Source organism: Lepidochelys kempii, chromosome 16, assembly GCF_965140285.1.
Source record: "Lepidochelys kempii isolate rLepKem1 chromosome 16, rLepKem1.hap1, whole genome shotgun sequence".
Lineage (NCBI taxonomy): Eukaryota > Metazoa > Chordata > Testudines > Cheloniidae > Lepidochelys > Lepidochelys kempii.
The window spans coordinates 7487890-7514022 of NC_136395.1; the positions used below are offsets into that span (position 1 = coordinate 7487890).

The following is a 26133-nucleotide window of genomic DNA, read 5'->3' on the forward strand; positions in this document are numbered from 1 at the left end:
CCTCTGTTGCAAGCAAGTTTCCAGGTGCTAGGGGTCATCAGACTCCCCCTGCAAGAGTTCAGGAAACAGATGTGAAGTGCCAGCTAATAGCTCAGACTATTCTGCATGGTATCAGTTAGCAAGAACTGTTTACGCAGGTTTCCATCACTCTGACTGCTAACCAAAGCAGCAGCCAGGACATTTCCTAGAAAGCTCTGGACTGGCACATTAGAGGCTGAATTTCTGGCTTCTCTCTGATCAGGAACAGAGCTCTTGCTTATTGACACAGTCACTGTGGTAAGTGGGCATAGGCGCTGCGCTGACTTTTGTTTTTGTCGGTGGGAGCTTTTGGAGAGGTGTGTGTTTTTGGGGAGGGGGGGCTCTCTGCCAGTTTTGGGGGGAGAGGCTATTTTCAGCATATTTATACACTTCTTTCATAGTCTAGTTACTGGATGTGTCTATCATTGGTATCTTTACTATGTTAAATTATTAAATTATTAGTAGATTAAATTATTATGGATTACATAATTACATTATGAATTACAGTATATTAAAATCATCGCAATCACCTACAAGCTGTCTTCACTAACGTCCCAGTTTAAAGACATTATGTCTCACTAAAGCTTTCTGGCTGAAACTGTCAGCAATCTTATTTATATCTAGTTCCCTGGTATGGTCTTGATGCACATTAAGAACAGCTACTTTATTCAGCTGGGTCTGTCCCAGAGATTACTGGAGATCATTTTTAAGTTTTCTGAAGCTGGAGAATGAGTTCAGGATGATACAGGCACAGTGAGAAGGATTCTTATACATTTGCAGTACTTCCTCGTAAATAGCTCTTGCCACCTACAGCTGGTTATCTTTTTAAAAAAAACTTCAGTGAGATCTATGGATTTGTTGGGAGTCCATTAGCGGCAAGGCTGCAGGAGGGAAAGTGATCACTTAGCATGGCTAGCAGGGTAAGAATGGCTCTTGGGGGCTGAATGGAGACACTGCCACCTAAGGTAGGAAAATAGGAAATAGGGAAGTGCAGTGAAAACCATCACAAGTGAGCAACAGACCTCAACGTTAGACCGCTGTTGTCCACACCCAAGCATGTTAATGGCAGGATTTGACGTATAGCACTTACTGACATGGCGTGTTACGTGCAAGGACGTTCCTTATTTAAATTCAGATGGTGGGAGTTTTATCTGGGAACACCTAAGGTGTGCCTCCAAAATCCCGTACAAGTGGAATTTTTCCTCAGCACACGCCACCTTCATCACACGCTCTGCCCAGCCTTCTCAGCCAGGTATTAATTGCAGCAATAACAATGATGGATTACTGAGGCTCGTTTGCACCGATACCCTGTCTGAATTAATTCCAGGGTTTTACGGAAGGGTACGTTGTTCCCAGTTTAGCTTGTAGCAAAGTTAAATAGCCACAACCAGAAAGAGATTTTGTGCTTGGAGTTTTGTCCGAATTCCTGTCTGAGTGGAGAGGGGAGAGGAATCCCTTTCTTCTCCATCCCAGCAAGCCTGAACATCCTGTCGAGAATGCTAACACTAGAGAACCAGTGTGCAGGGTGGAGCAGCTTGCATGCTGGGCCCAACATGAACATGACCAGCTGACTTAGGGGCAGACAGTGACCCAGTGCCCCGCTGCCCATTTGCCTTGGATAGCGAGAGGGACATTTTGTTTTAGTCAGAACCCAGCCGGTCTTTTATGAGCCTGTTTCTACCAAGCCCTTGGTGTGGAAGTAAGAGGAGAGCAGTTGACTGGTACAGCTCCTACCGCCATTCAGGGCCAAGTACTTAAACCATCTTTCTACCCTTGTTGAGTGGATATTGTTTACTCACCCTCTTGCATTTTTTATGAGCGTGCCTTAGGGCTTGTCTACACTGCCCTGCAGTTCACCAAAGTGCTGCGCTGTAACTCCCCCGTGCGGACACTGTGGGCATGAACTAAACAGCCCCTAGTTTGCCTTAACATCGTCCTCTTCAAATGGGGCTATATTAATACTAACCAGGAAGCTTTTAGTTTGCATCTGCAGCGTCCACATGGGGAAGTTACAGTGCAGCATTTTAGTGCACACTGCTATTCACACCCCTATACAGCAGAACCCCGATTATCTGATCGAACTGGGATCAGGGCCAGACCAGATAATCAAAAATTCAGATAATCAAGAAAATGGGAAAGTGCTCTGCTGCAGCACCAACTAGTGGCCACTGGAGAGATCGCCCGCTTCTGGATGTGTGTGCCCTGGTAGTTCCATTAACAGGGAGAGCTGGATAATGGAGGGTCAGATAAATAGGGTTCTACTGTACTCCAAATTGCAGGGCAGTGTAGACATAGCCTTAGAGCCCAAAGTACTGGCTTCACTTCCTTCCTACGTAAGTAATTCACACTCATGGCATTAAGTTGCTAAAGGAGGCCCTGCTTTTGTGTGTAACCCTTCTGCCCGTCAGAGTTGGCAGCAACAAGGGCTGGGTTCAATATCTAGGGGATCCATTCCAATAACACAATGCAAACCGGCTCACCCAGTGACCTGGGACAAATATATACCATCCCCGCTGGGCGCCTCCAAGAGGCAATACTTCCCCTCTCGCAAGCATATAGTCTGAGTGTAGCAAAAAGCCTTTTAATAACAGAGAGAAACAATGTGGCATTATGTTGGGGAAACACCACCAACAGGATTCATAACACAACCCATGAGCAAAAAAACCCACCCCAAGCAAATTGGGGCATGCCCCTTTCCCTTTGGTTCTTGAGTCCAGCAACCCCAAATCACCCAGAGTCCTAAAAGTCCAATGACCCAAAAGTCTCTGTCCCTGGTCAGGGCAGCCCCAGAGTTCGAAAGTTTATCTGCGGAGCTTTACCTCCCAACCTGGGTGGAGATGGGACAGGGGTAAGAGGCACCTTACATGATCTGAAGCTGACCGCCCCACAGCTCCATAGGCCTTCGCTTCGCTTCGCTCCGCCAGCCGCCCCACGAACTCCTTCACTCAGCTCCGCTCCGCGGCCCACAAGCAGCTCCTGCCGTCCCACGAACTGCTCCACCAGCCGGTCCACAAACTGCTCCGCGGCCCACAAGCAGCTCCCACCGTCCCACGAACTGCTCCACCGGCCTGTCCACAAGGCACTCCAGCCATCCCACAAACTGCTCCACAATATATCTTCAGGCTCCCCCACTACTTAACACAACACTCAGTGATTTCAGCTCTTGGTCAGTTCAGCTCTTTGGTGAATTCAGCTTGCAGTAGGGGAGCCCCAATGCTAGTGCACCATTAGCCCAAAGTGAGCTCAGCAGCCTGTAACTAGACTCCTAATGGAATCAAAATTAGCTCTGATATTCCACAGTGGAGAGAGGAGGAAGTGCAATCAGCATGTAAGGCCCTTACCAAGGGGCCCATGCCACCAAGTATTAATACTTGTCCCCAGCCTCTCTCCATTCACACAGTTTTGGAACCCATGACCCTTGCCTAGCGAGTGCTACTTAGGTGATGGTGAGTCCCTCCATCATAACAAAAGGCCAAGTACAGTTCCAAGCACAGTTCCCATAATCAGGGTAATAACAATGTATTCTTCCTGCCCCAATAACAGAGACACTGGGGATCTCACAGCAGCCAAAGTGACCAATTTGGGCAGCTATGGCCTCATTCTAGGCGGGGTGGGTGTGCCTATGCAAATGAGATCAGCCCCTGAAGTTCTTTTCCACAACTTGCCACACCTCACCACCAGATGTCAGGGTGGAGCTCATCCTGACACGTCTTACATCTGCAATAAATTAGATCTCTCTGGATTCTTTGAAGTGTAAAATTCCAGATGCACCTAACCCTTAATCTGGTAACTGACCAGCTGGTTTTTGAAAGAGAATCACAACTTCCTCTGTGTAATCAAAGCAAAAAAATCCCCTGGGTTCCTTTCCCTTTGTGAATCTATCAGGTTCCAGACACCCGTAAGGGAGGCCAGAGGGTCTGAACTCCAAAGATTAAGCAGTTGAATCAACTGGTTGTATATCATGTTATTGTGTAGACATATGTCAAGTAATGTCTTTAAAAGGTGTAATGTTCTGAACTTAATGGTCAGTAGGAGAACTGTGTACAGATTGTGTAGTCATGTGTCTATAACCAGGCCTATGCTACAGACCTAGACGGGTATAACCGGCCACACCCCTGAGCGGCATAGTCCTATACCAACCCCCCATGTAGACAGTGCTATGTTGCCAGGAGAGCTTCTCCCATCAGCACAGCTCCTGCCTCTCGGGGAGGTGGATTAACTACGCCAATGGGAGTGTGTCTTCACTAAAGCTGCACCACTGTACGTGAAGAAAGCCCTAGGTGTAGAACATTGTAATTGTAACCAGGATGCAACTACAGCATCACCTCATAGTAGTGTGGGGAAGCAATCTGGCAGGGAGGGGCATGTCCCAGGCTAGTTGATCACAAAAAAACAATTTCAAGCACCTACCATTGTACAACCCCGTGAAAGACAAGGGTGGCCCACTAAAGTCAATGGAGACACTGAAACTGAAAAGAAAACCCAGTCTTGGAAAACTAAGGAGGGAGGGTGTGACATTCCCCTCTGGTGTTATCTGGACTGGTGATCTGCTGAGTCACTCCAATCCTTGACTCTGGGAGCCAGCCTGACCCTGTTCTGCTGTGAGAACCTCCACTCCTGGGCCACGTTTTAAACCATGAGGACACATGTTCAGCCTTATAACTATATACATGAAACTACAACCTATAACATCACTATATTACTACAACAACAACTACCACAACATTGCTACAACAATGCTCAGTGCACCATGAGCTCCCCAAAGACACCCAACATGACAAACCCTATACTGGATATCACACAATCACTCTACAAGGATGAACACGGGGGGGCAGGGTGCTCCCACGGGGCACAGAACGTCACAGAGGGAACCTCCCGTGACAGAGCTGCTTCTCCACCTTGGTGGGTCCCACCACTTACGTTTAGTGGCAGGATGAGGTATTCCTCTTTCCCTCAGAGTTTTCCCCCACACCCCGGGCTTGCTGTCCACACCCTGCCAGATAGGAGGCCAGTGTGCTCCCTCTGGCAGCCGCTGCCATAACCAGGCAGAGACAGGTTCTTTCTGCCCCTGCTGTAACTGCCAGCTGATCTCCCAAGGCAGCCCCATGTAAAGCGCTCTGCAGCAAGGTCCACAGAGAACTGGTCCCAACATCAGCTACAAAAGTGAGAAACTTGCCTCCCAGCTCACAGACCTCTAACCAAGGGGAGACAAGCTCACTGGACAGGGGCAGACACCATTCCCTCTAGCCCCTACCCCCGCTACACTGCTAGCACCTCCTCCTGTCTGGCCCCTAAGGATGCTTAGTCCTGTCTTTGCCAGGCCCAGGCTAAGCAGAGACACTGGGCCACCTGGGCCAAATGAAAGGAAAGCTGTACAAAGATAACCTGCCATTCTGACAGCACCACAACCCACTGCTCCCCTTCTCCTGCAGCTGCCCCACCTTCTGAGCTGCTAGCATGACTGCATCCACACCAGCTGCGGGCTGCGAGGAGGCTCAGCTGGAAGGCAGCTGAGTTGGGCAGAATGCCATTTGTGGAATGAGATAAAACCAGCTGCTGTTTTACACAGGGCAAATGTTCACCCCCAGTGGGTGTAAGGGGAATGCTACTAGTCAAGGTTTCTGCTTCCTGGGGAATTCCAAGTATTTAGTGATAGAGGTCTGGCGTGGGGTGGTTGAGATGGGGGAGAGGCAGGCATGTAAGCGGAGTTCCTCTGGCAATTATCTCCTGAAGGCAAATGTAAGAGTCCTGCAATTAGGACATTGTCACTCATGTGCTGCAGGCTGCATGTGGAAGCACTGGTGGGCAGTGACGGACTGTGCTCCGAAGGCCCCACAAGGGGTTTGAGGAGGATCCCTGCCAGACTAGAGTGCTATGTGCCCTTGTTCCCAGTCATACATTTCCAGCTCCGATCACCTCTGGCCCTCTGCCTTCCTCATTGAAGCAGGTGTGCAGGGTTACTGCCCCGGGAACTGCAGGGCACCAGTGGACGTGGGGCCGGCTGCAGCCAGGGATGTGGGGCAGGGCTAGCTGGAGGCAGGGAGTGCGGAGCTGGCTGTGGGCAGGGCAGGGGGGTGCGGAGCTGGCTGGAGACAGGAGGGTGCGGGGCTGGCTGGAGACAGGGCAGGGGTTGACTGGAGGTAGGGGCTGGCTGCAGGCAGGGCAGGGGGGTGCAGGGCTGGCTGGAGACAGGAGCTGGCTGTGGGCAGCGGGTGCGGGGGTGGCTGGAGACAAGGGCTGGCTGCAGGCAGGGCGATGCGGTGGGACTGCTGCGGGCAGGGGATGGATGGAAACAGGGGCTGGCTGCGGGCAGGGCAGGGGGTGCGGCAGGGGCTGGTGTGGGCAGGGCAGGGGGTGGCTGGACACGGGCTGGCTGCAGGCAGGGGGTGTGGGGGTGGCTGGAGGCAGGGCAGGGGGTGCGGGGGTGGCTGGAGGCAGGGCAGGGGTTGACTGGAGGTAGGGGCTGGCTGCAGGCAGGGCAGGGGGGTGCAGGGCTGGCTGGAGACAGGGGCTGGCTGTGGGCAGGGGGTGCGGGGGTGGCTGGAGACAAGGGCTGGCTGCAGGCAGGGCGATGCAGCGGGGCTGCTGCGGGCAGGGGGTGGATGGAAACAGGGGCTGGCTGCGGGCAGGGCAGGGGGTGCGGCAGGGGCTGGTGTGGGCAGGGCAGGGGGTGGCTGGAGACGGGCTGGCTGCAGGCAGGGGGTGTGGGGGTGGCTGGAGGCAGGGCAGGGGGTGCATGCGGCAGGGGCTGGCTGTGGACAGGACAGGGGGTGCAGGACTGGCTGCGGGCAGGGGGTGCAGGGCTGGCTGGAGACAGGGGAGAGGGTCCGTGCGGCAGGGGTTGGCTGGAGGCAGGGCAGGGGGTGCGGGGGTGGCGACGAGGGCTGGCTGCGGGCAGGGTGGTGGGCGCTCACGGGGAGAGCAGCAGGACGCAGCCCAGGCCCAGCAGAGCAGCCGGGGACCCACCAGGCAGCAGCCCCAGGGCCAGGGGAGCAGCAGCAGCACCAGGGCTCCTGCCCAGTGCCAGGGGGCAGCCCACATGGCTCCCGCAGCAGCGCCCCCGGCGGCCAGAGGAGGAATTACATCACTTCCCGGCAGGAGCCCATCAAAGCCTCAGCGCCCCCTGCAGGAAAGCGGGTTAACAACCGGTTCTAAAACAGCTTCAAAATTTAACAACCGGTTCGGGTGAACTGGTGTGAACCGGCTCCAGCTCAGCACTGCTGTAACTTCTACAGCACGTCAGCCTGTGGAACAGGGATCGGCCCATGAGGACTCTGCTGCTGTGCGCTAAGAGCTTCCTAGGGCATGTTACCACAGTGCTGTGTGCTTTGATGTAGTGCAGGACTTTTAGTGTGAAGCAGCAGGGTCCACCTGGCCAGTTAGTGAACAGCAGGGTAAAGTCACAGCCCACCTTGCCGCACACCAAATCACCAGGTAGACAAGCTCTCTGTTTGGGAAAGCCTGGTATTGGCCTGTAGTCCACTAGAATGACCATGTACAAACTCCAAGTCAAGGAAACTCCAGTGAAGAGAGTAATTGGGCAACACTGCCTGCCATTAGGCCCAAGGCTGTTTGGTTCCTTTGATGAAAGCAAGCCCAGATTAGAAACCAAGTAAGATGTGGTGTGGAGTGTGACAGGGGGGCAGGGGGAAGTGTTCTGTATTCTCCTCAAGAAAGAGCCTCTAGGGGGCAGCTTTCCTTGAAACTTCTGCCATGGATTGCTACAAGCCCAACAGAGAAAGTCGGTTTCCTACCGACAGAGTTTTGCTTTCATATTAAGAGACTTTTGGAAACCTTGGTCCTGAGGGTGGGATCTTTTAGTGATTAGAATTCAGGGGCTGGATTCACAAATGCCCAGAATCAGTCCCCACTGGGATTCACCAAGCTCCCCTGCTCAGCAGCCCCTGAGCCCTGTAGGCACTCAAGTCACTTGGCACCTATGTTTTTGTAAGGGGACTGTTGCCCCCTTACTAACATTCAGTGGGGGTGTTTTGGTTGGCTAGCTCCCAGTACTAAAAGGGGGGGAAGGGTCGATGGGGAATCAGGACCCTGAGACTGACAGTCCCCAGGAACAATGGGGAGAGGCCAATGCTTTAGGTCAGCCTGAATGACAGGGCAGGCAGGCTAATCAGGGAGTCAGGAGGCCAGGGAGGTCCCGTCCCCGTGTGAGCTGGATTTGCCTGGGTCAGACAGAGTGGGGCTGAGCTAAGGAGAAAGCAGGGGCCTGAGCTGAGCTGGGGAGCAGAGCTGGGCCAGATCCCGAGAGAGTGGACCCTGTCCTGGGAGCAGAGCTGCAGCCCCAAAGCCAGAGGCACAGCCCAGAGAGAGCAGACCTGCCCTGGGAGCAGAGCTGCAGCAACCAGAGCCAGAGGGGCCAGAAAAGCAGCCCAGGAAGCAGGTCAGTGCTGGGAGGAGAGTCACAGAAGCAGCCTGCAGAGCAGACCTGCCCTGGGAGCAGAGCTGCAGCAACCAGAGCCAGAGGGGCCAGAGAAGCAGCCCAGGGAGCTGGAGGCAGAGCCCCAGCTGTGCTGAGACAGAGCGGTGGAGCTGGGGCTGGAGCAGTCCGGAGCTGGGTGCGGTGAGCAGCTGGGGAGAGCGAGGGGGACCCTGGGCAGCGGGCCCAGGACAAGGAGACGCCTCAGCCAAGAGGCTCTGCGGGCCAGGCTTGGATCGTAACCCCGACAGGGCGGGGGCGACACTGGGCAGAAGGGTCCTACCACTTAGCGCCTGAGAGCGTGTAGCCACCACCAGAGCAAGCGTCCAACCCACGGCATCCCTGCAGCACGGCCAGGGCCGGAGAAGGAGGCCTGGGACTTACAAGGAGCAGACTGTGAACTGCCCTGACGTTCCAGAGACGCTGTTTGTGATGTTCCCAGCCACAGAGCGGGGTGATGTGTTTCCTTTAACCTTTCCCATTTTTCCTTATTCTTTTTAAAATTAATTCTTGATTAAATAACTTGCATTTGCTTTAACTTGTATGTAATGGTCAGTGGGTCAGAGAAGTGCCCAGGGCAGAGAGAGTACCCCGGAGTAAGGACACCCTACCCCCTGTCCTAGGTGACCACAGCAGGGTTGGGGGTCCAGCCCGCCAGGAATCCTGGGCCCAGCCTTGTTGGGGTTACGAGGACTCTGCCAGAGAGGAGAGTGGAAGGGGAGTCCTCAAGGGCAGGGAGGCCACTGGGTAAAGGAAGTGGGAGCGAGGACTCAGATCCTTTCGCTAGCCCACTTCACCGGGGTCGTGCAGAAGCCAGGAAAGTTCCCCACAATAGCGGGACTATTCCCCCGCTTACATTTTGGCAGTAATTGGTTCCTAGGTTTCCATCTCAACGTGTGCGCGCTGCAGCCCCATGCCAGAGATCCAGAGGCTCCAGCCCCAGAGCAATGCATGAACAGGGGGAAGAGAGTTGTTTAGTCGCCTAACTTGCATGCCGGGCCTGCTCCAGTGGGCATGCTCAGAGCTCACCTCTTGGATTGGGCCCTGCATGGGAGATCACAGAACACAGGTGGGGGTGGGGGCAAGGAGCAGGAGGATGATCTCCCTCATGAGTGTAACTTTTAGCCGAGTAGTTAGGGTACTCACCTGGGATGTCTGGGTCCCCACCAGAAGTCCTCCCTCTGCCTGAGTGGGAGAAGGGATTTGAACAGGGCTCTGCCACTCTCAGATGAGTCCCCTAGCCACTAGGCTTTGGGGGTCCAACAGTGTCTCCTGTTGAAGCTGTTCCACTGTGGATAAATAATGAGCAAGTCCTTGGGCAAGAGAGAGACCGATAGCACATTCACCTGGAAGGTGGAAGACCCAAGATCCAGTCCCCCTGCTCCAAGTCTCTCCCCCATCCCCAGTTTCTTGCAAAAGCAGCATAAGCACCTATTGCCAAGAGAGGGTTTGCCACTGAGAATCCTAAGCAGAGACCGGCGCCTTCTGGAGCCCCGAATTATGTGCTGAACTCCCTGAGGGGAGTGGGGCTGAGGACACACCCCTCACCTAGGCATCCCCTACTGGCTAGGTGAGGTGAGGAGCTGGGTAGCCTGCTGCGAATCCCATTCTGAGGTGCCTCCCTCTCCCCATTCACTGTACAGGGAAGCCGTGGGCCTAACTCAGGCTTTGTGAATCCCAGTGATTTTCTAGGCACCTGGAAGTGAGGTGTGGTGACACTCAGTTCCTTGTACGTGCAGTGCCTGATGTGTTTATCCTTTTAGTCTCTGTATTCCCGATTCAGTTCCTTAGGAACAGTTGAATGTTTTCATGCTATCCACCCAGAAGTCATAAGATACCAACAAACCCAGAGGCTGAAGCAACAGGCTTATCTACCCATCAATCTGCTGGCTCTGGCACAAATTTGTCAAGTTTAATTAAAATTGCTTAAATTTAGCGTATATGGAGTCAGGTTGAGGACTGTGGGTGGCAGGAAACCAGATCAGTTTGAGAAGGAAGATCCAGGACTGCATCCTCAGTGTGCTGGGTCAGACAGAGTGGGGCTGAGCTAAGGAGAAAGCAGGGGCCTGAGCTGAGCTGGGGAGCAGAGCTATGCCAGATCCCGAGAGAGCAGACCTGCCCTGGGAGCAGAGCTGCAGCGACCAGAGCCAGAGGGGCCAGAGAAGCAGCCCAGGAAGCAGGTCAGTGCTGGGAGCAGAGTCACAGAAGCAGCCTGCAGAGCAGACCTGTCCTGGGAGCAAAGCTGCAGCAACCAGAGCCAGGGGGCCAGAGAAGCAGCCCAGGGAGCTGGAGGCAGAGCAGCAGCCGTGCAGAGAACGAGTGGTGCAGCTGGGGCTGGAGCCGTCTGGAGCTGGGTGCAGTGAGCAGCTGTGGAGAGCGAGGGGGACCCTGGGCAGCGGGCCCAGCACAGGGAGACGCCTCAGCCAAGAGGCTCTGCAGGCCAGGCTTGGATCGTAACCCCAAGTGTGCTGAGGAGGTTTTATAGGGCAGCTACAGTCTCCATTGTCAGAAAGGAAGGCAGCTGGTCAAAGGAGCTCTCCACAGGATATAGCCACAGACAGCCAAGCCTCAAAGCCAAATATTAATTCACTTCCACAACCTGACTGATGGGGATGTTTGTAAACCACACACCAAAACCACCATTTAGGAGATCCAAGATGCAGACATTCCCCCATTCAAAGCTCACCCCGGCAGTGGGCACTTATACACCGTGCCTCAGCTCTCATCTTTTAAAGTGAGGCCAATAAACCTCTCTCAATGCGGTCAGAACCCGAAATTCTTAAGGAAGTCATGGAGGCCAAGAATTGAAGCTTCAAGAAGTGATTGTTTATAGGGGACTGAGATTATCCAGAATTATCATAATGAACAACTGAATCTGGAATGATGTTAAACTGTATATGTCGGGGCATTGCCAGCAGATCGAGGGACGTGATCGTCCCCCTCTATTCGACATTGGTGAGGCCTCGTCTGGAGTACTGTGTCCAGTTTTGGGCCCCACACTACAAGAAGGATGTGGAGAAATTGGAGAGAGTCAAAAATGAGCAACAAAAATGATTAGGGGTCTGGAACACATGACTTATGAGGAGAGGCTGAGGGAACTGGGATTGTTTAGTCTGCGGAAGAGAAGAATGAGGGGGGATTTGATAGCGGCTTTCAACTACCTGAGAGGTGGTTCCAGAGAGGGTGGTTCTAGACTATTCTCAGTGGTAGAAGAGGACAGGACAAGGAGTAATGGTCTCAAGTTGCAGTGGGGGAGGTTTAGGTTGGATATTAGGAAAACCTTTTTCACTAGGAGGGTGGTGAAACACTGGAATGCGTTACCTAGGGAGGTGGTAGAATCTCCTTCCTTAGAAGTTTTTAAGGTCAGGCTTGACAAAGCCCTGGCTGGGATGATTTAATTGGGGATTGGTCCTGCTTTGAGCAGGGGGTTGGACTAGATGACTTCCTGAGGTCCCTTCCAACCCTGATATTCTATGATTCTATGATTCCTGCTTCAGGGCAATCTCCAACAAAGAGACGAATGTCAGAGGCAAGTTATTCCACTTCTGTTACTACAGTGCTCTTACACCTTTCTCAGAAGCATCTGGTGTTGGTCACTGCCACAGACAGGACACTGGCCTAGATGGACCTGGGCTTTGATCCAGTCTGGTCATTCCAGAAGCGGGTAAAATCCAGAATGAGTTGGAATGGCCCAGAACAGCATTTTAATAAATAAACCTGATTTTGAAGACAGCGGATATAGATAGATAATCTTGAGGAAAATATTCTAGGATTGAGAGTCTATTAATAGCACCTAGTGAGTAACCCATTCTGGCCCAGAACCCTTTTTAAACACCAATAAGGACCTGGAACAGTCTGTTCCAAAGTTGCACAGTTACAAAAATTATACATATAATACAACTGGGTGAGAATAACAGTGTTAATGAAAAAATCTGGTTGAATCCACCTTTAACTGGCCATTCCAGGCAATAAATAGCTTCATTACTAAAACCACTTGTAACACTGAGTTCCAAAGTTGCACAGAGAATGAAAGGATACAGATAACACAAGTAACTGAGAACAAGAAGTAACTGAGAACAACATGATACTATAGAAAAACTCTTTTGAACCAACCTTCGAATGCCCATACTGGGCGATAAATAGCTTTATTAATAAAACCGCCCAGAATACTTGGTTTCAATGTGGCACAGAGGACAAAAAATGATATATGGAATACAACTGAGAGAGCAAAGTAATACCTCCAGAAAAAAAACAGCTGAACTGACCTTTAACTATCCATTCAAGGCAATAAAGGGTTAATTATTAATAAAAACTACCTAGAATACTTGGTTCTGACATTGCACCAACTACAAAAAATAGTGCATATAATAAAACTAAGTGAGAACATAATACTACTGGAACCATGACCGAACCAATCTTTAATACACCTAAACAGAATGAGAATTATTGATTTAAATTATCCAGAACCACATACTCCCAAAGTTAAGGGACAATAAAAATAAACACATAGGCCTGTCTAATACAGAGTCATGTTAGAAAGACTTAATACTTGTCAAACCCCAGTTAAAACTAACTTTTAATATTGTACCACCTTCTGTGCAAGAAAACGTGATGTAATATTAGCCTCAAATCCACCCTCCATACCACCACTGCAAAAAAACCCAGCCACCCCACAATCACTACTATGTACTTTTACAACGGGACTTTGCTTCAGAGAAGGCTAGGAGTCTCATTAACTAGCTCATCCCAGCCTGTCTTGCTTCTGAATTCTCTGCAGGAATAACTGCCAGATCACTTAACCTTTCTTGTCCCACAGACATTTGAGATAGATCTTGATTAACTTTAGCTTGCTGAAAGTCTTTCATTAGCAGGCATGGTTACAGGTAGACAGGGAAAAAAACAAACAAACAAACAAACAACAACCCACAGTGCTGTTTCTGTGGTAGGGAAACTCACATGTAAAGACCTTTTGTGAAAGTGACTAAGGAGATCAATTTGTGCTTCCATTTCTCAATCATCCCTAAAGATTTGCTTGCAGAAACAGGTGAAGAGCTCAATATCAAAAACCCTCAGAGTTTAAATCCTTAGGGCAGAAACTTAGCAAGCAGCAAGCACATTTCTTTAGGTCTTTGCTGGTGATACTTTTCAGTTTGTTGCCTATCAAAAAAAGCAAAATTTTCATTGACTCCGTTGTACTTACACATCCTATCCAATTGTGTTAATACTGTGTATAAGAGGGGGTCGAAAATCTCTCATTCAAAAACTTTTTCAGGAACTGATGACCATCTGACCTTTGCAAGTTCACTTGGCATTACAGTCCTCTTTTAAAATTGGTTCTTTTTGAACTGTGTAGATATTCTTAACTTTTCTCCATGTAAGGTAGCTGTGGTTTCACAAGCTATGAACCCAGAAGATTAACTCCAATAAAGTGGCTTGAAAGCCACCAAGTAAACCGTGAGCCATTTGAATCTCAAGTTCCATATGCTGCAATTTTTTTGCACACAACTTTAATTTGTGATAAGATAATATACCACATTTCAGCCAAACGAATGTAAACTTTGAATTGTTTATTCTCAAGCTATCAGCTTCCAGCTTAAGTTCTGGTGTAAGGATTGTGTGAAGCCTTGATCTCAGCTAATGCACCAAAAACACCCTCAACCTGATTACATAGTGGATGGATTGCCTCTATCTTTGCTCTACCATCTTGTCATATTTTGGTATTTTAACTTAGTGATGATATGCTTTTTCAATACATCCCAATGACCAGTAGAAGCAGAAAAAAGAGTATACAATCTTTGGACAATTCGAAAGAAATAGAACAACTTGGAGAAGATACTCCAATGGTTGTTCCCCAACAAGATTCAATGAATTGGCAACATATAGAACAAAAGACGCATATTGATTTCTCTGCTGAATTTGATTTTGAACACCTTTGTGTGCTGCAGCCATGTGAGTTCCACTGTCATAGGTTTTCCCCCTGCAATCAGCAATATCTAAACCATCTTTTTCAGCTTCTCTACAATAATCTCCATAACGCTCTGCCCTGTTTTGGAGTGGATATCAATGAAATCTACAAAGCTCTCAACTTCGAAACCTCAACATACGTAATACCAGAGACATTTGTTCTGTTCAGGAGTGGTCCAGAGTACAGTTCGACAGAATATAGAAGCATTTAACTTCCCTAATCTTGTTGACAATAGTCCAGTGTGCTTTTCTTGGGATCCTACCAATAAATTCATTTTGAATTCAGTTCAGTAAGTACATCACCAGTGTGGTACAGGTCTTAATAGCTTCCACATGATCTCCCAACACACAATCATACCTTGCAAGCAATTCTAGTAAGCCCAACAAGCTATCATTACAAGATCTGTCTAACTTCTTGTCAGCCAATTGTGTCCAAGAGAGACTGTGTGTCTTCAACATTAATGTAGAATGTTCTATACATGAACACTCTTCATGGGTCGAGATCTTATTAGGGATTCCAACAGAATTGTCAGTTTGTTTGGGGAGACCCTGAAACCTCTGGTGTTCCTGGATCAAACTCATCTCATGCAAAGGAAGACACTTCTTTTTGCTTGGGAACATATTTGTATGGGCTCATCCCCTTGTCATGTTTTCCACTGTTTTGATGTTTCTTGTGCAGCATCAATTTTGTTCTCACTCATCAGAATGGAATCCACGGTCACCGATGCCTCCAGATCATCTTTTAGTCATGTTTTCTTCCTTCCAGATTTGCCTTTTCTTGCATTTGATCTGATTTTTTTCAGAGATGACACTACCTTCTTCCCATTTCCACATTTATCTGTTAACTTCTGTGCAGCCAGGATGGGGCAACATGTTCCAGAAGTGCTGCAGGAACATGTTTCAGTTGGGAATCATTTAACTACATACACCTTTTCCATTTTTACTTCTTTCTGCATAATCCTTTGATTATGAAGCAGCCAGTCTGAGCTCATAGAAATGTTTTTTTTATTTGTTATCAGATCATCTAGACCATCCATGGTCTTTGATTTGCAATTATCTCCTTTTGAGCCAAGCACGTGTTCTGTGTTACACTGCCCATGCTTTATGAAGTACACAATCTTGTCTACAGGCATGCAATCAACTAGGAATTCAATATGATCGGGATTTAACTTGCTATTAGCATGCTTGGGTAACAGATGGTAATTCTCAATGCCACACTGTCCTCCCAAAACTTCTTTTAGCTAGAATGTTTGCAGGCAGTAGAAAGCCAACACCACTTTGTCCATCTTCACTTCCTTCAGCTTAGTTAGCCTCCTCAGCAAGGAATTCCCACTTTTCTGATATATTTGTTGTAATTCCGCTGGTTTTCCAACATCTCCCTTTTTCTTCCAATAGCCATCTTCCAACCCACAGGGGAGTCATGACCAACCTACCCTGTACATTCCCACACGGCTGAGTGGGAAGGGAGTTCCTGCTATATACCACAATGTGGGAACGGGGGTTCTACTATGGAATCTCAGCCAGCGTTACCATAATACAAATAGCTGAAGCAGGGACGGGCACCTAGAGGCCCCAGAGCCACATCCAGCACGGCACATCATTTTATTTGGCCTGCCACTGTGCTTCATACCACTACAACTGGGGCTGGGCCACCCGGAAACAGAGAGCCCCAGCAGCTGGACAGGAACTGCTGCAGGGTCAGGAAGATGAGCCCAACAGGGAGCATCTGCAAACTGCCTGTTCCAGTTGCGGCATGCAGGGCAAGCTAGCTAGAGCAAGAGATACTCCAGAGGGAATTCTGCACCACTGGGCTTGCACAGAATGAATGTCCCCTGCAGATTTCTTTGCTTCCCGGCAGAAAAAAGATTTTCTGACAGGGAAGCAAAGGGAAGCCGCAAGAGCGGTCATGCACCCCCTCCCCAGTAGCACAGGTGCATTGTTTTGGGTACTTGGAGCAGCCAGCAGAGAGGTAAATCACCACTTGGGGGTGCGGGAGGGGCTGGGGATGCCCCCACTGGTGGCTCCTACCCTGCACCCAGCTCAGCTGCTAGTCTCAGCTGGGCTGGGGGCAGGGGAAGACAGGACAGCAAGGAGCAGCCGGGCCAGGTCAGACCCACCACCCAGAAACCTCTCCCAGCTGCAGGAAGCGCTGCACCCCACCCCCATCCTGCTTCCCCATGCACCCAACCCCCCTGAATCCAGACCACCCCATACCCAGAGTCCCCTTCTGAGCCCCACTCCCCCTGCATCCAGACCCCCCCTCCACTCAGACCACCCTCCACTGAGCCCCCCCATAATCAACACCCCACCCCGATGAGCCCCACCCTCCTGCACCTGGACCACCCAGATGAGCCCCGCACACCTGGACTCCCACCCCACTAAGCCCCAGCCAGCTGCACCCAGACCCCCCACACCACCAAGGCCCACTCCCCCAGCACCCAGAATACCCCTGCCAAGCCCCAGACCCCCCTTGCTGAGCCCCAACCACCTTCACCAGTTGAGCCCCATTGTCCCTGCACCCACAACGAGCCCCTGTGCATCCAGAACCCCCCACTACTCAGACACCCCTGAGCCACCCACACCCAGATTGCCTCTCACCCCACACCTGGATCCCCCCACACACTTGGATCTTGCTGGGCTGAGCCTGCCTGCCCAGACCTGGTGCATCTGGCATGGAAGGTAAAGACCCCAGGGTGTTTCTGGGGCAGGTCTGGCCCATGCGCTGTGTCAGGGTTGGGTACAGCCCCACTGTCGAGTCCATGTCCCGGGGGGCGGGGGATCTGCAGGGTGATCTCCCACCTCTGTGCAGCCCACGGCCTGTGCTCCCCACTGCCATGCTACAGCCTCCACATTTATCTGACAAATAAAATTTGCAGAATTTTAAATATTGTGCGCAGAATTTTTTGTTGCTTTGGCGCAGAATTCCCTCAGGAGCAAAGGAATGCGTGCTAAGTGCACGCCTGACCAGGGGCATGCATGGCAAGGAAGCATGTGCAACCTACTTTTCCACACACACCTGGAGTGAGTACAGTAAGCCAGTCAGAGCAAGACTATGTCTGCAAAACATGCCAGGAGCTTGGTCAACCCAATTCCAGCAGGGAGTGTCTGCTAATTTTCATGCCATCTTAGAAATACGCTTGTCGTATCTACTCAGGCTGGGAGAGACATCAGACTTCCAGTCTGATCAACACACGTGCACAACTGTCCAGCACCAGCCACGAATTACCACGATGGTCAGAAACTACTTACAAACTGTCAGGAACTGTACACAACAGTCTGACCTAAGAAGGGACTGTGTGCAAAGTACCAGGCTGCCTACAGATCATGTACAGTAAACTGCTAGTCCAACGAGCGATGGTACGCAAATTCCCAGATGAATATCAGACTTTTCTCCCCTTTTTATCCAATGTGCAGAGAGTGTTGTTCTTCAACAAGTTTCAGTTTAGGACAGAAAAGCTTACTAACTAGGTCTGAAAAATTCCACAGTTTTCTTGGTGCTAACAAACTGGTATGTTGAGAATTTTGTGGTACCAAAGCAAACCTATGTGAATTCTTATTAGCCACACAGGCAGTGATCCCTGCAAGTGCTCCCAAAAGACTGCTTTGGACATGTTCTCCTTCAGATAAATCCAAGAGCTTCCGGAGGCCTGAGCAGCGGCTGGGCCCCCACTGACAGATACCCCCAGCCAGTGCTTAATTTGTAATGAAAGAAGTGTGGGGCTCAAGCAGGTAGGTGCTGGGACTCAAACAATTTTTTTTACTTTCATAACTGATGTGGCAGGCCCAGAGGTGCCGGGGCTAGGACCTGCCGAGCCTGGAGGTACCAGGGGCTCAGCCCTGGCACAAATTAAGCACAATCGAAATCAGAAGGTGCCACAGGCCATCTGGTGCTGGCGACCAGGACAGGCAGCGGGGGGCACCTGGGCGCGCCACCTGACACCCTGGTGAGAGCAAAGGGGCTGGAGCAGGGAGGGGACCGGAGCTGCGGGGGGAAGACGGCGGGGCAGGCTCGCTTTGCAGCCCCCCGTGGCGAAAGGGTTGCCTGAATTCTGCAGCCCCCGGCCGGGCGGGAGGCGGCTCAGCCGGCCCCGGGGTGCTGCCAGCAGCGGCGCCCCCGCAGTGCTGCCCGGGGCCCCCGGAGCAGGCTCGGCGCGCAAAGGCGAGCCCGGCTCGCTGCACCCCCGGCCCCGCGGGCAGCAGAGGCCGCTGCCCCGGCGCCGCACTCACCCAGCGCCGCCAGGCTGCGCACCCCGCCGCGGGGCAGCCCGTGCGAGTCCAGCAGCCGGTACCAGCCGTTGGGGTAGACGGGCGGCAGCTCCCCGGCCCTGCGGCTCCGGCGCGCCCGGCGGGCGGCCTGGTGGCGGCTGCAGCCCGGCTCGGGGAGGTAGCCCACGCGCTCCGGGGCGCGCCGCAGGGCCAGGGGCCGGGCGCACAGGCGGAGCAGGGCGGCGCCCCCGGCCAGCAGCAGCAGCAGCGGCGGCAGCGCCCGGCCCCAGCTGCCGGGGTCCCCGGCGGGCAGCAGGAGCAGCGCCCCCGCGGCGCACAGCAGCAGCGCCAGGCTCCGGGACGGCCAGGGCTCCATCGCGCCGCGCTCTGCCCGCCGCGCCCCGCCCCGCCGCCCTTATACCTGCCGGCCGGGGGCGGGCGCTGGCGCGGCTCCAGCCCGACCAGTCCCTCTGGCAGAGCGGGACCGGCAGCCTCCCGGGCCGCAGCGGGCTCCCCGGGCGGAGCGTCCAGTCCTGCCGGGGCAGCCGGATGCCCGTGCGGGTGGGGGCACCAGGGCCGGCCCGCCCGGCGGAGGTCACAGCAGGGCAGCAGCCCTGTCCGGAGCTGGCCCCGAGTCAGACCTGGGGTCCGACTGCCCAGGGATCCTCGGGACCCATAGGTGCTGGAAGAGGGGTGCTGGGGGCGGCTGCACCCCCTGGCTTGAAGTGGTTTCCATCTCATACAGGGTTTCCAGCTCCCCGCTATACAAATGGTTCCAGCGCCCCTGTCTGGACCAGCAGAAGTTGGTCCCAACAAAGCAATAACTTCCCCCAGTTTCTCTGCTGATCTCCTGCGAACAGCCTGGCTACACACCACAGGGGGAAATGCAGGACCCCCTCCCCCTAAAGGTGAGCAGGGGCTCCCTGGCCCTGTAGCTGAGCCTGCAGCCTGGCCTCATCGGGCAGGGGTAGTTCCCTTTTGCCCTACAGGCACAGAGGGGAGAAGTGACTGGCCTCAGGCACCAGCAGCTCATCCAGAGCTCCACCAGAACCAGGAGTTCTGGCTCCCAGCCCCCAGCCCATCTGATGGTTCTTCCTCCCACCTGCTGCTTTGGGTTTTGGGATCCCCTTGATAAGGTAGCAGATTGATACTCAGAACACCTGGGCCCCTTCCCACCTTTAGGCTGTGTAGGCTGTGCCTTGTTGGAGCAGGGACTGTCTCACCCTCTGTCTGCAGCACACCTAGCACAGTGGGGCCCTACCCTAATACATCCCACCTTTCCCTACATCTAGGCAGAGGTTTGTGCCTGGGGTTAACCTCTGCCCTACTACCCCCTTCCCCTCCCCTTTTGTGACCCAGCCCTTCTCCTTTCCTCTAACCAGCTGCCTTACCCTGCCATCTCTGCTGAAACAGGACCCCTCAAAACCTGCTCTCTGCTGTGCCAGCTGCTCTGGACACGAGGGAGTTGGTGCTTATCAATGGAGAAGTGTTTGTCCCCTGGCTGTTTCCCGCGCCCTTTCAGACTGGCAAGGCCTCCCTTGTCTCTCTTTCCCCAGACTCCAGAGTTCTGTACTCGTCACCTCTCACATTGGGAATGCATTGGAACTAGTGACTCCACGGTGCCACCATTGCGCCAGGTTTACTGACAATAGAGATGAGAGGTTGCAGTCCCAGCAGAATAACACTGAATGCCCATGATATCCTCATCAATGGAACTAATCACATTTCACTTGGGCTGGAATTTTTCATGTTTGTGTAAAGACAGCTCCTGGCTGGGTCCCCTGGGGGTGTGCTGAGCCTAGTGGCCCGCGAGGCCAGGCTGAGCGTTTCCCTACCAGGCTCTACCCTGCCATTCTTTGATCCCCAATTCCTTTGGATCCCTTGGCAAGGGGGCAAAGCTAACTCAGGGAGAACAGGTTTAAAAAGCCAGCTCGTAAGTGACCAGAGGAGCTAGCAAACGGGTTTAGAGAGGGAGCGTGAGACCCAGATACACATAAACATTCTCTAAATGTAGGCCCATAATAACCCTAAGTTATGTGCCCTGTGACAGTCATCGCACCACCGTGTGGAGCCATGGATTGACATGCTCGCTTCTCATCTCATTACATAGAGCAGAAACTATTCTGGAATTCTAGGGTCAAGCCTTTGTAAAGTTTACCCTGTTCACAGCATGGTCCAGCACCTCCTTCAAGTTGGTAGGCATGCTTTTGGCAGCAAGTGCTTCCCTATGTATACTGCAAAGCACGCACATTGCCTTGGAAGCGTCTGCTCTGATACACGTCACCGTTCCACTATGCCTCCCAGTCATTGGCTTTGCTCCATCGGTGCAGATGCCAATATATCATGACCAGGTGCTGTGTTGATTTATGAAGCTGTCAAGCAAGATTTATGAAGCTGTCAAGAAAGTCTCCTCAGCTGTTGTTCTGGTAGACGGTGCCTGGCAAACCAAAAAATCCTCCCATATAAATGTACTGCACATACACCAGAAGATGAGCTAAGCCTGCCATGTCCGTGGATTTGTCCAACTGCAGTGCAAAGTACTGGCTGCTGGTGACATGGTTTTCTATGTAAGCAGAGTCAGGATGAGCTCCACCCTGACATCTGGTGGTGAGTTGTGGCAAATTGTGGAAAAGAACTTCAGGGGCTGATCTCATTTGCATAGGCACACCCACCCTGCCTAGCATGAGCCCATAGCTGCCCAAATGGTCACTTTGGCTGTTGTGGGATCCCCAGTTTCTCTGTTATTGGGGCAGGAAGAATAAATTGTAATTATCCTCATTATGTGAATCAAGGACAATGGAACTGTACTTGGCCTTTTGTTATGATGGAGGGACTCGCCATCAACTAAGTAGCACTCGCTAGGCAAGGGACTTGGGGTCCAAAAGTCAGTGAATAGAGAGGCTAGGGATTAATGCCTGGTGGCATGGGGGGGGTCCCTGGTGAGGGCCTTATATGCTAATTGTACTGCTTTCTCTTTTCACTGTAGAATATCAGAGCTAATTTTGATTCTATTAGGAAACTAGTCACAGCCTGCTGAGCTGAATTCACTTTGGGTCAATGGTGCACTAACACTGATGCTCCCATGCTACAGGCTGAAATCACAAAAGAAATAAACTTACTAAAGGCTGAAATCACTGAGTGTTGTGTTAAGTAGTGGGGGAGCCTGAAGATGTATTGTGGAGCAGTTTGCGGGACAGCTGGCAGAGCAGTGTGGCTTGTGGGATGGCTGGAGCAGCTCATGGGGTGTGGCTGGTAGAGAGGAGTGATTTGTGGGACGGCGGTGGAGTGGAGCCCTGTGGAGAGGTGGGGCAATCGGCTTTGGACCATGTCAGGTGCCCCTTAAACCCCCCCCCATCTCCACCCAGGTTGGGAGGTAAAACTCTGCAGATAAACTTTCAAGCTCTGGTGCTGCACTGACCAGGGACAGAGACTTTTGGGTCATTGGACTTTTGGGACTTTGGGTGACTTTGGGTTGCTGGACTCAAGAACCAAAGGGAAAGGGCACGCCCCAAATTGCTTGGGTTGGGTTGTTTTTGCTCATGGGTTGTGTTATGAATCCTGTTGGTGGTGTTTCCCCAACATAATGCCACATTGTTTCTCTCTGTTATTAAAAGGCTTTTGCTACACTCAGACTCTGTGCTTGCGAGAGGGGAAGTATTGCCTCTTGGAGGCGCCCAGCGGGGGTGGTATAGATTTGTCCCAGGTCACTGGGTGGGGGCTCGAGCCGGTTTGCATTGTGTTATTGGAATGGAACCCCTAGATACTGAACCTGGCCCTTGTTGCTGCCAACTCTGACGGGCAGAAGGGTTACATCTAATTGAGTTAGAACATCCTTGGCCATGTCATCAATTCGACGTGATACTGTGTTGTTTGATAATGGCACTAACTGAATTAATTCTGGGCCTTCTCTCCAAGCATAGCACTTACCATGTCTGCAGTCGCAGGCAGTGTTAGCTCCTCTACTATGGCATGAGGTTTTCCTGACTTCACAGCTCTGAAACTCACTGAGTCTGATGCTTCAAGGGCCTTCCTATTGCCAGTGGCAGCAGAGCACAAAACTTTCTTGCCTGCCATTAGCTGCACCCGTGTCCGCTTGAAAAATTCCGGTGGTTTGTCCTTGTGGTGTTCATGTTTTGTTTCCAAGTGTCTGTGTAGAAGAGTCGGTTTTAGGCTGTCACTCGACAGGACTTCACCACATAACACACATTGCAGCTGAGGGTATTCACTGTCTCCAGTCCAAGTAAATCCCATTTGGATGTGCTTTTCTTCATATGTACATTTCTTTGATGTAGATCCTGGTTTGTCCTTGGTGTCCACGTTTCACTTCACAGGCTGAGAGACGTGTGTTGAGTCATTGTCTCACCAGCAGTTTCAGCAAGGGCACTGATACTGGCAACACAAATTTCATCACTTCACTTTTCATCACTGATACTTTGTGTGTTCCTCTTAACATGACCTGTCTTTAGCCACCCGTTGATATTTCACTGTTACAGATATAGTTATAGTGTGACATCTACAACCCCCAAAAAGCAAACTCTGACTAAGTTCTGAGCTCAGTTAGACTGGACAGTTGCTGAGCAACGGAACCCGTGCTGTACGGTGATTGAAGGCGATCTGTACACCAGCATCTCGATCTGTCTCTGTTCTCATCGGTACATCTTGAAGTAAATTAACTGCCATATTTTATATAACAAATTCCCACAGAGTTTTAAAGTTTTGTCTAAGTAGCCTATTATAAAAAAGCAGTAAGTAAAATCATTACTAAATAAAATCCACCATTACACAATTTCACCCACGTACCCACCGGAGATGTCTCACGTACCCCCAGGGGTATGCATACCACAGTTTAGGGACCCCTGCCTGAGGGGATGATTTATAAAGGGGATATGCTATACCCTAGTAAAGAGAAGAACAGAGAAGTTGATGAAGTGCAGGTAAAAGCTGAAGAGGACCAGTAAAAGCATCCCGTTCAGTTCCATCACATGAAGGCAGACAGCGAAATATCGACACATTTTACATGTGCTTTTGAACAGATGCTAGAAGTCTGAATACTAAGGTTAGTGAACTTGAGTGCCAGGTATTAAAGGAGGATATTGATACAATAGGCATCTGTGAAGGGGGACAGCTCACCACTGCCTCATTATGTCTGGCCATGGCATAGCAGCTCTCTCTGTCCTGAGGGCAGCAGCCGCCAGCTGCTCTGTCTCTGCAGTGGCGTGTCCCTTACTGGGACTGGGCCCTCCAGCCAGGTCCCTTCCAAGTCTCTCCCCTTCCGGCATAGTCCTTAAAGAAAAACAAGGGGAATTAATACAAACAAGTTGAGTTAGTGTGTGAGTGGGGGGGAAGCCTTTCTCTCAGTCTCTATCAGACTCAGGTCCTCACTTCCCTCAAAAAGGCTTCAGGCAGTTGTGGTGGGGAAAGATCCTGCAAAGTTAAAGGTCCATTCTCTTCCCTGGTCAGCCCCTGTTCTGCTCCCTTTTAACTCCTCCAGTCTAAGCATCTCTTGCAGGTGTGGTGGGATGGGGCTGGCTGAACCCAGAGCAGCTCATTAACCCCTTGTTGCCCCGTGCGGGGTTTCTATACAGCATCACAGAAACTTGGTGGAAGGATGATAAGTGATAGGACACAGTAATACCTGGGTTCAAAAGATATAGGAATGACAGAGTAGGTTGTGCGAGAAGCATGCCGAACAGTCTGTGGGGCCACTGGATTGCTGAGGTGCTAAAGGAGCACTCAAGGAAGACAAGGCCGTTGAGGAGAAGTTAAATGAATTATTTACATTGGTCTTCACTGCAGAGGATGTGAGGGCGATTCCCACACCTGAGCCATTATTTTTATGTGACAAAACTGAGGAACTGTCCATAAAATCACTAAGTATCCATAGTCCCTCCTCTAGTGTAAATACAGACATTTTCACAATGATATTCATCACCAGTATCTTATTAGCTTTCAGAAAGAAACTCACTTGATACACTTTTATAATTCAGTAATATTGTATTGTATTGATTCGATCACTTGCCACTTGAGGTTCATCATCCTGGCTTTATAGATCAGTAACTTTTGAAATGGATTCTTCTGAAGGTTACCCCTCAAAGAAAAGTTTGTTCAAGCTGTGAGGAAGGTGACATGGAGTCAGGGGTGAAGAAAGCTCCATACTCTTTCTCCCCCACCCACTCCCCCCATGTTTGCTGGAATGAAAATTGTTCTGTTTCCTGCCATCTCCTCCCCCAGTGGCTTGATGGCTCTGATTACTGCTTCTATGTAAATTGAGGCACCCACATTCGCTTGTTTAGGACAGGCCTGCTCAATAATTCCCCTTGTCGTACTTTGTCCACAGTCATAATTCCAGCATTTATTCATAACTCTTCATACTCACCACAAACATACCTCACACAAGAATATTACTGATCAGAGTGATGAGATTTCAAATATACTTCACAAGGCATATTTTCATACAAAGATTACTATGATAGTTTGCAGGGTGTGAATACAGGGGTGTTTAGTGTCACATGGGGTGCAGGGAATGTAAGCCCCTGGTATGGTGGCAAGGGAGCCAGATGGAACCTGGCAGAAAAGGGCATATCAGGGAATGGGTGGAAAAAGGCTATGAAGGGGAACCCTGAGTCTCTGGTATGAGGGAAGAATGGGGATCAATGGTCTGGAGGGAGTGGAATATGAGGTGACACACAGCTCCTGACAGGTTGCAGAGGAGAAAACAGGGGGACACAGAGAGCACCTGACTTTCAGGGAAGAAGGGGGGACCTTGGTATTTGGGGAGAAGACAATAAGGGGCACACAGAGTCCCTGGCATTGAGGGGAGAATGCGGGACCATGTGATCACAGAGCCCCTGGCAGGAGCAAAGTTGGGGGGAGTTGCAGGGGGTCCCTGAAAGAGCGGGGAAATGGGAGCGTGGCATCCAGGGAGCGTGTGGGGGGGAGGCTCAAGGAGCCCCTGGGGTGAGCAATTGGTTTAGCTACAGAAACAACAAAGTGAGTGACCTTCAGACGAGCAGGATACCACAATATAAAGCAGTGGCAAGATATAATTACTGGCTGAGAAGCACCACACCTTATACAGAGTGAGTGACCTCCGAACAAGAAATTACCATTTGTCTTATCATTCATAATGATTTGACCATAGTATTAATGGTGATATCCGGACAATGGGGCAGAGAGAATGTTTCTGTTTGATGGTATGCATGTGAATGGAGTATAGTGGACCTGTTCATTGCGACTTTTCCCTTGAATGGTACTTAGCAACCTGAACTGTAACTTACTGGAGGTTTTGTTTTGGATTTGGAGCAGAGTTAGCAGTGACATCTCCAGCTAAGGTTTGTTGTACAGACGCCTGTTGTCAAAGGTAACGAGAGTCCAACTCGTCTTCTTACATAAAACTGTTTGTAAATGTAGCCCTTCTGCCAGGTGGAGCCAGCAGCAAGAAAGGCCGGGTTCAGTATCTAGGGGTTCCTTTTCAACAATACAACACAAAACCGGCTCGAGCCCCCACCCAG

The 26133-nt window shown here is 51.1% G+C and overlaps 1 protein-coding gene across 1 annotated transcript in view; it reads right to left on the bottom strand.

The window, feature by feature from the left end:
* Positions 1–18998, bottom strand: part of LOC140899375 (cholesterol 7-desaturase nvd) — a 47130-nt gene extending 28132 nt beyond the window's left edge. The window contains exon 1 of the mRNA XM_073314805.2: positions 18644–18998. Within this exon, the coding sequence (XP_073170906.2) occupies positions 18644–18998 (355 nt within the window). The remainder of the gene's footprint in view (positions 1–18643) is intronic.
* Positions 18999–26133: the final 7135 nt, after the last annotated feature.